The sequence below is a fragment of the Lotus japonicus genome, chromosome 2 (genome assembly GCF_012489685.1).
Source record: "Lotus japonicus ecotype B-129 chromosome 2, LjGifu_v1.2".
In the NCBI taxonomy this organism is placed as follows: Eukaryota; Viridiplantae; Streptophyta; class Magnoliopsida; order Fabales; family Fabaceae; genus Lotus; species Lotus japonicus.
In genome coordinates this window covers 40,425,545-40,435,213 of record NC_080042.1, presented here as the reverse complement: position 1 = coordinate 40,435,213, position 9,669 = coordinate 40,425,545, and the positions used below count along the sequence as shown (strand labels likewise).

Genomic DNA, 9,669 nt, shown 5'->3' with positions numbered 1-9,669 from the left:
ATCGTGTCCTAAAGCGTAAATTAATTATTCACTAATACCTTCGACCTAGGATTAAGCGTATGTTAGTCGTGCTATAACTCTTTCGGTTTTTCGATACATTCTTGGACTTTTCCTGAACCTCTTTCCTTCCCAAATTTATCTTAATCAAATAACTCTTTTATTTTATTCACTTATCCAAAGCGTTAAAACTTGGGCCTTACAACAGTTTTCGATCCGATAATTTTTCCGAGTTTAGAATACCCTTAGTTACGGCTAATGATAGCATAGGAACCAAGTTTGATCGAAGAAAAATCGAACCCCACAATTACCAATAGTGGCCGAGCACCCTAAGGGGGAGGGAGGAAAAATTCCTTTTTCAAAAACTTGTCCTTTCGCGCTAGATTATCGTACCTCGGAGTATGTACTACTTCGTGTAACCTTAGTGAGTATTGATTACTGAGTTTCTGATAGATGTTGATGGAATTCTGTGGTTTTTGCTCTAAGGTTTATTTGAGGAGTTTCAAGGAGAAGAAGGCATAGAGTGTGAAGGAACGTTTGAGGAGAACGCTGGAGTAACTATAGGTAAGGGCAACTTACCTTATTAGTTAATGCTTAGGGTCGATGCTTTCGACATTGATTTTCTGTTTATGCACTTGTGTGAGGTTGATTGGAAAAATGTTTTCTGAGGCTTCGGTTGACAATGTAGATGATTCATCTACTGAATGTTTTTGGAGATTGACTTACACGCTATGTGCTATGTGGGTAATCTAGGATGTGTGGTGCATGCTTTATATGCTAAGTGCTACGTGTTTATTCTGAGTTGTATTGATATATGACATGTTTGTTGGCTGTGATGACTTAACTATGCTTTCACTCATATCTGTGATTCTGAGTAGTGAGAATAGCGGGCAGGTCATGCCGATTTTATTTTGAGAGTTCGAGGAAAGTTTGATAGGACGAATGAGATTCGGGCCTTGTTATGGTTTTTCATGGATCGAGACATTCTCTGGAGTCATTTGGGATTAGGAGATCCCGAGAACTTATAAGTTTTGCGGTAAGATAAAATGGAAATCTATTTTGTAAGGAAAACTCATAAGACAGTAAACAACCTTTAGACCTTTTAATAATGATAATAATCTCGAAGGAAAGCTTAGGAGTCAAATCTTAGTTTTTGGAAAACGAGAAGTGTCGTCGGATCCAAGTGTTGAGATATTGAGAGGTTTTGAGTATGTGCTCTTGTGCTCTGGGAGCAGTTGTGTTGTTGGGCTATCTGAGAGATAAGCCGGGAAACGGGTAGTTTCCGAGTAGGTTGATGCTCTTTGCTCGTTGAGCAGTGTTGACCATCGGATAGAGATGAGTCGGATGATTTGGAGATCATCATGAGATACAGTTTATGCCTTCGGGTACAGTTTGTACCTTCGGGTACAGTTTATGCCTTCGGGTACATTTTATGCCTTCGGGTACAGTTTATGCCTTCAGGTACAGTTTATACCTTCGGGTACAGTTTATGCCTTCGGGTACAGTTTATGCCTTCGGGTACAGTTTATACCTTCGGGTAATTCGGACATCGACGGGGGATATGATCGACCGTGAGGTTAGGATCGACCTGTTGATTGTCGGGCATAGCGGAGGGAAAAGTCGACCCGCAGGGTTAGGACTGATCCGGCTATGTCAAGGTTGTAAGTGACACTCGAGGGTTATGGTCGACACAATGCCAGTGTTAGGACCGACTCGATCGTGCCCAGCCTACTTCTTCCGGAGTCGTCGAGATTGACGTTGCATTGACATATCATGCGCTCTAATTGTATTCGCTGAGATTTGGATGAGTTGATGTTGATAAACATCGTTATGCGTTTTTGATGATTTGATGTTGATAAACATCGTTATGTGCTTTGATGATTGAATTGTACTAGAGATTTGATAACATGCTATGTTTAAACCTTAGGGTAGACAATGCAGAACTTATATGTATATATACAACATATATATATACCCCTTATACCTTACTTGTTGTCTTGTATTCTCTATACTATATTCCGTAAGTTGACCCTTGCGCGTGCTACCAGTGTTGGGGGGCTATGTATGCCTTTTTTGTCAGATGCCGTTGATGGATTGTTTCGAGATGCTTCGTCGTTCGGGGAAGGCCCGGAGCGAAATGACTACTACTGAGCCTCCGACGTGGAACCAGACTGAATGCATGACCAGATGAGGGTCGATGATGGAAGTATAGGGTATAGGTGTTTAGAGCCTACTAAGGTTGGGTGTTAGTGTCATAGCTCTGACTTATTCTCATTTTTTGAGGGCTTGTGTTGCTGACACTTGACCTACCCTTTTGGGATTGTACATATTGCCTACGAGCGTTACTCTTATCTACTTTCCGTCACTGGAGGTTACTCGTGACGAGGTTGCTACTTACAGCGGGGGCTGTAATACATATTGTATATTAGTTCTGTTGCCTTTCGCATTTGCGTTATATTTATTTCAGTCTTGTTTATATTATTATCAAAAAAAAATATTCACGTTTTTCCGCTTAAGTTTCTTTTTGGTTACTAAAGTGACGCCACCGAAATCGGGGTGTTACATTGAAGGTCATGTCGCTATTCAAAGTGCAAAAGCAATTGTACCATTCCTGACGACCTTACCTAACTGATTCAGCCACAGCAGAACCTGGAAATTCCAGATCTGCCCTCCAACGGTAGCATCTCCATGCAACGTTCAAAAACTAATCCTTGGAGTATATAAAGAGGCTGAAGATTGAAAGATGCCGCCTAAGAAACTTATTCACGCGCCAGAAATATTTCAAAATCTTCTTAGCAAACTTTCTTCAAATAGAACTAAGAGTGTTTACTATTAGCTTTTGAAGAAGCACTTATTTGTAAACCCAAAACATTCAAACTGTTGTTTGATTTACCTTCAGGAGATCAAGGTTGATCGGATCCTAGAGAAGACTAAGAGAGTGAATCTTAGTGATAGGTAAGTCAGTGTATTGTTAGTCACTTTGCACATAGCAAGTGCAGTTGTAACAAAACTCTGATTAGTGGATTGCCTTCATTCTAAGAAGGAAGAAATCACCTTAACGGGTGGACTGGATTAGCTTGAGGGATTTATCAAGTGAACCAGGATAAAATCATCTGTGTGCTTTCTTTATCTCTTATTTCTGCACTTTTATCATTGGTGATTGAAGAGATTTATTTAAATCTCAAGTGGGTCAAATTTTTAGTTACAAAACGCTATTCAAACCCCCCTTTCTATCGTTTTTCATACCTTCACTAGTTTCGAGCCTCGAATCACCATGAATTAGCAGAACCAATATATGAATTTTCAAACTCGAGCATGCTATCGGGTTGAGCTTCAGGCCTTGAATCGGAGTGCCAAATTGATTAATTTATGCTTCTGGAACATGGTAGAGCCTTTTGGGATAGGTAGAATCGATGATAAAGCTCTGAGGTGAAAAACCCAAACTTCACCTCATGGCCGATTCAAAAACTAGCAAATTGAGTTAGTAACAGTGCTCAAATGTTTCTAAAAATGGTCTAGATGGATTCAGAAGGTACTATAGGAATAGAGTATCAGAAGTTAGTTTTAGCCTAGTTTGTGAATTTCTTAATTTGCAAGTAAACTTAGGATTAATTTGAACTTAAGCTAGGTTAATCAACTTAATTAAGTTATTCTGAACTTGATTATGAGTTAGGAAAACCAGGAATAGAGTAATGAAAGACCAAGAAGTCAGAAGTCAGTAGGCTAGCATGATGAATTAGGAAGTTAAGTTAGTAAACTAAAGAATAAGTGATTTTGATAAAATGGCTTAAAAAATAAGTTAAATAATCTAGAAGTGATTATGAGCTTAAGGACTGAGTTTAGAAACAGAATTAGGTCAGTGGAGAAAATTAGAGTAGAAGGGTAGTAAAAAGAAAATAAAATTAGTACATGAAGTAGTTATATTTTAAGCTTCATGGATCTATAACCCGACCATAATCCATGACGCAGAGCGTGAAGGATCAAGCTCTCGAGATTCAAAAGAAATCATTGAGTCACAGGTAAGGGGAGTTAGACAAGACCTTGTCTTGGTACATGACAATTAAGTAATCGTTAAAGCAAAAGTAGACATATTATTATTTACTCGCTTGTTTACAATAATTGTGCATTTTATGAAGTGATGCTGAATGTTTGCTTGTGATTCATATGTGAATTGCTTGTGGATGTTGTATTGCTGCATTTGTAGAAAGGGAGTAAAGTATACCATGGGATATGGTGATACTTAGGAAATCAGCTTAAAAGCACGGATAAGAGAATTTGTCTTATGACAAAAATATAAATCTAAAAACATCTGAGGTAGGAGGGTACAGGGAAATAATTCACCGGCTTAATGTGTTATTGATACTTGGATTTGGAAACTTGACCTACCCGTCACATGTTAGGAATCACCTTAGGAAGATAGATGTTAATAATCATAAAATGGAATTAGTAAACGAATAGGTGATACCCTTTTATTTAAAAATGATTAAGGAAATTACATAACCATTATCGGGCCGAATAACTATTTCCTGCCCTAAAACTCGACTACTTGATCCCTTCGGATCTCGCCTTCAAATACAATGAGGCGTACTTACTTGAAGAGTAAGGTACGGATGTTTGTTTCTAGTTCGCTAGAAATTCGAGGGAAGAATAAGGGGGCGATGGATGATGTTTGTAAACAACCTTTCGGAGTAACAAGGAGTAGGAAAGTGCTGTCACTACCACTAAAGAGAGTGGGAATACAGAGACGCCAATGGTGGTCTTGTTCAGAGATGAATAGACCCGGGACTTACACAACGGTACACCTCTCATGTTCGTCCCGGCAGGACCCCTGAGGTCGGGGTTGGCATGTAGTTTAAGGTGTAAGACCAAGATTTGGTCATGTAGTACAACTCTATGTTATGATGATTACATGTTAACTATTGTGTATGAACAATTGTGGTACTCTAACATTGTTTTCTGAGTGTTTATATGACAGGCTCTTACTCTGGTCAATACTCACAACTATCAGAAGCATTTAGCCCAAAGAGTAACCAACGCAACGCTTTCGCACTCACTATGTTCTGATTGAACAGTAGTATATACTTCAGAAGTTCTGAAGATGATAAGCTCTGATATGGATTCAGATCACTTAAAGTCTTGAAGACCAGAAGCTTTGAAGGTCCAGAGGCTCTAAAGGTCCAGATGTTCTGAAGCTCCAAAAGCTGAGTAGTGAAGATTCTGAAGTCCAAGAGTAAGCTGGCTCTGAAGACCAAGTACTTCCGACTCTGATGTCCAGAAGCAGAAGATGCGTAGGTCAAAGGATCCAAGCTTCCCTCTGACTCTGATCACCAAAGTGATTGGAACTCCACGAGACATAGCCACTTCATCAGCCCTAAGAATCTGAGGATGTTGCTTGAGAATGATCTCAGTAAGAAGTGATGGAAATGAAACAGGCAGCTTCACAGCACAAGTATCAGCATGCTTCAATGTCTGCTCAAACACAAATGTTCCAAAATCAAAAGCAATAGACTTGCCAATCCTATAGATTAATTTGGCAAGAGTTGCAGAAACACCAGAGGTATGTTGGATAGGAATCCTGTTAAGGATTGCATACTTCACAGTAAGATTTCCAGTGGACAACAGCTTCTTGCTGGGCCACTTCTTCACATAACCAGAAGTAAGTTCCTTGGCAACATGAAGCGTCGCCTGATCAGATGTCAATTAGGATAAGGCCCACGTTGCTATCCAAGTACAAAAGCAATTGTACTATCGTAACGACCTTACCTAAGATGTTCAGCCACAGCAGAATCTGGAAATTATAGATCTGCCCTCCAACGGTAGCATTTCAAACAATGGATACAACCCTAATCCTTGGAGTATATATAGAGGCTGAAGTTGGAAGAAGACACTAAGAAACATTGTGCAAGCTCAAGCAACCATTCAAATATTCTCTTAGCAATCTTTCTTCAGACGTTCTTATTGTGTTTACCTTAGCTTTCTCAGAAGCACTCTTTGTAAACCCAGAACCTTCAAACAGTTAATTTGTTTTCCTTAAGGGACCAAGTTTGGTCTGCTCCTTGAGAAGACTAAGTAAGTGAATCTTAGTGTTTGCTAGTTCATTGTATTGTTAGTCACTGAGCAGGTTGCTAGTGCAGTTGTAACAAACATTGAATAGTGAATTGCCTTCATTCTAAGAAGGAAGAAATCACCTTAACGGGTGGACTGGATTAGCTTGAACGATTAATAAGTGAACCAGGATAAAATACTTGCGTGCTTCTCTTCATCTCTTATCTTTTCACCTTGTGTTATTTATTCGAGAGATTTGTCCAAATCTCAAGAGGAAAAAGTTTTTAGTTTAAAACGCTATTTAAACCCCCCATTTCTATCGTTTTTCATACCTTCATAAGGCAAAGAGTTGAGTTGTGTATTTCTTTTGGAGAGCTATTAAGCGATCATGTCCGGTAAAGAGTGGACTGTAAGGAGTGTCCATGTTCCCGAGACAACTTTCCGAAGATTAAGAGAAGCTAAGGCTTCGGGCCCCATAAAATATACTCATCACATGATAAATATAATTACAAAAAAAAGGTTGGCAATGAACTCACCATTTCGCAAAGAAGTAGTGAGAGAAATCAATTCGAAGGACGAAGGTATAAGGCGGTGAAACCTCATCCTATGTGTTATTTGTATGTGCTTGTTAACATGCTTGTTTTTAATAGTATGTTATCTTGAACTTTATCGTTTATCTTATTTGACATGTGGCTTGTGCAAAGTCGCGTTTGACTCACCCTTGCATTATTTTTAACATAAAGCAGATCACAGGTTAGAAGATGAGCCTCCCTCCAGTACTCGCCATTCATGCTAACTTCCCGTCCCGTACTGGCTGGCACCTTGACCCTGCTACCGGTTTCTGTTTTTATTCTGGACTGACCATGTTGTGGTGGAGGGTTCCCAGATCAGATGAGCTTGGATACCCAGTGACCATACCCCTCATGTTCTCATTCTATATGCCGAGACATGCCCGGAGGTTCCGTCCGCCTGTTCCTGATCCGCCACCACAGCTTCAGCCGGAGGTGGATCCAGCGCCCCTGGTCAGATTGTGTCCCGATCCGCAGGTTGGTGCGGACCCTATGCCCCAAGAGGAGCCATTCCGACCCGTATCGATCCGATTCAGGAGCCCACAGGAGCTCTTCACGACTAATCAAGCACCTACGAAGCCATTAGGTTCTTCGCCCCGGAGGAATGCGCCTCGTCTCAGGTCGACAGCAAGGAATAGGGTGCGGTCACCAAACTTTTCCAGAGACTCCCTAACCTACAGACAGCGGTTCATGAAACCCGATGGATTGGGAGAGAGAGTACCTATGCCAGTGCCGGAGGAGGGGAGCAGTGGTGACATGGAGGAGGATCCGGAAGAGGAGGAGGTTGGGTAGTGAAGTCGTATGGTCCGATGATGTTTCTCACCAGTTTTCTTAATTGATTAAGTTTATGTTTGATGATGCCTTGTGGGGGATGTCTTTACCCTTACTTGAACACTCTCTTGTTTCTGGCATTCGAACTTATAGTGGCCTTGGCCACGTATGCTACGTGTTTATGTTTCATTGTGTGCTAACTTGCTTGCTTATATGTATACGGTCATCCATCTGAAAAGGTAAGAGGGGAACTCTGAGACTGTGAGAAGTCGTAAGTGGTCTCTGAATCGATGCATCATTAGAAGGGTAACACTAACCTTAATACTAATGCGATATAAAGAAGAAAAAAAAAACGGCTCACTCGTTCATAAGTGATAGGAGTTGGGTGAATATGCCACTTGTGGAAGAGGGATGCCACAGGAGTGGGTATCAGAGCAATGATTCTTTGGCCTATGGAAGGAGCCTACTAGAGGAAATGTAAGTTGAGAATCTTTGGGAAGGAACTAATCACTCTGTGAATTTCAGAAAGAGATGGCTGCCATGGCGCGAGCACTTAAGCAACTCACTACTTTCTTGACCGAACAAGCGGAAAGAGCAGGGCAAGGAACAGGACAAGGGGCTGCCAATAACCAGGAAGAGATTTACCACGGATTGGACAAGTTCCTGAAGCGAAGTCCGCCTAAGTTTGAAGGAGGATATAATCCGGATGGAGCTTATGAGTGGGTGCAAGAACTGGAAAGGATTTTCGAGACCCTGGTATGTGCTGAACCTAGAAAAGTGGCTTTCACTAGCTATTTACTTTCAGGTAAAGCAAGGACATGGTGGACGAGTGTGAGGGGAAGAATCACCTCGGAAGAAGGGGAGTTGACTTGGGAAATCTTCAAGAATTCTTTTCTGGAGAAGTATTTTCCGGCAGACGCCAAAGGTAGGAAGGAAATGGAATTTTTGGAATTGAAGCAGGAAGCGATGTCGGTAGGTGAGTATGCCGCAAAGTTTGAAGAGTTGTGCTGATTCCATCCGCACTACAGTACGGCTAATGATGAAAAATCAAAGTGCATCAAGTTTGAGTATGGATTAAGGCCTGACATTAGGACTGCCGTAGGGCATGACCAAATTCAAAATTTTGCTACTTTAGTGGAAAAGTGCAGGATTTTCGAAGAAAATGAAAAGACACAGAAGGAGTACTTGAAAGGGATAGGTGTGAATAAGGCACCAAAGAAGAAGGAAGAAGAGAGGAAACCCTATTTGCGACCACAAGATCAGGGAAGGAATCAATTCAGAAGGACTTGGAACCCAACAGGAGGATCTGGATTCCAAGGGAGACCGGGAGGATTCAATAATACCCCATTCTGCGTGAGATGTCGCCGGAATGGACACCGTGCGCAAGAATGCATAGTGGTATTGGGAGGACAATCGGGAGTGCAACTCGGAGGAAGCGGGAACCCGAATCCCACCACCGCAGTTGGCGAAGAGAGCAATAGGAATGCAAACGTGCCACTCAGAGACAATAGGAGGGTTGGACGCCCACCCAACAAAGGGAAAGTGTTCGCCATGACAATGGAAGAAGCGCCAAAATCACCGGAGCTCATTGAAGGTATGTGTTATGTTAATGGTTTTCTTTTAAAAGTTTTATATGATTCAGGTGCAACGCATTTGTTTATATCACACGAGAGGGTCAAGCAATTTGGATTGCCAGTGACAAGTTTGGCATGGGACTTAGAAATTAGTACCCCAACTAAGAATACCAGTAAAACCTCTGAGGTATGTGAGGGATGTTGCGTAGTTACTCTAGGGAGGACATTCGAACAAGACCTAGTATGTTTACCCTTGGTAGGATTAGACGTGATCCTAGGGATGGATTGGCTATCGGCCAATGACGCAACGCTAAACTGTAGACATAAAACAGTTACCTTTGGAATGGAGGGACATCCCAAATGACTCAAACAAACTCGTGAGGATAAGTCGGAACGCGAAGTAGAGGTACTTTTAGGATCGCTAGAAGTAGGGAACGAAGGTCCAAACATGGAACGGACGCTCGTAGTCAGGGAATTTCCCGACGTATTTCCAGAAGAAGTCACTGAACTGCCACCGGAGAGGGAGATAGAATTCTCTATCGACCTGATTCCCGGAACAGGACTGATCTCTATCGCTCCATATCGAATGTCGCCGTTGGATTTGACGGAGTTAAAGAAGCAAGTGGAAGAGCTATTGGAGAAGCAATTCGTTCGACCAAGCGTATCTCCTTGGGGAGCACCCGTTTTGTTGGTAAAAAAGAAGGATGGTAGCA

At 41.6% G+C, this 9,669-nt stretch overlaps 1 protein-coding gene across 1 annotated transcript; it reads left to right on the top strand.

Annotated features, from left to right (window-relative positions):
• The first annotated feature begins 7,922 nt into the window (after positions 1-7,922).
• On the top strand, positions 7,923-9,222 carry LOC130736425 (uncharacterized). Its single transcript, XM_057588261.1, has 4 exons — positions 7,923-8,350; positions 8,411-8,976; positions 9,025-9,143; positions 9,217-9,222. The coding sequence occupies exons 1-4, from the start codon at positions 7,923-7,925 to the stop codon at positions 9,220-9,222; spliced, it is 1,119 nt and encodes a 372-aa protein (XP_057444244.1).
• Positions 9,223-9,669: the final 447 nt, after the last annotated feature.

Bases quoted from the DNA above. Each gene is read 5' to 3' on its own strand.
- LOC130736425 (XM_057588261.1), top strand. From the start codon at position 7,923: ATGGCGCGAGCACTTAAGCAACTCACTACTTTCTTGACCGAACAAGCG. The intron at 8,351-8,410 runs GTCGGTAGGTGA...TCCGCACTACAG, and splicing joins GAATTGAAGCAGGAAGCGAT to TACGGCTAATGATGAAAAAT. The intron at 8,977-9,024 runs GTATGTGTTATG...TATATGATTCAG, and splicing joins ATCACCGGAGCTCATTGAAG to GTGCAACGCATTTGTTTATA.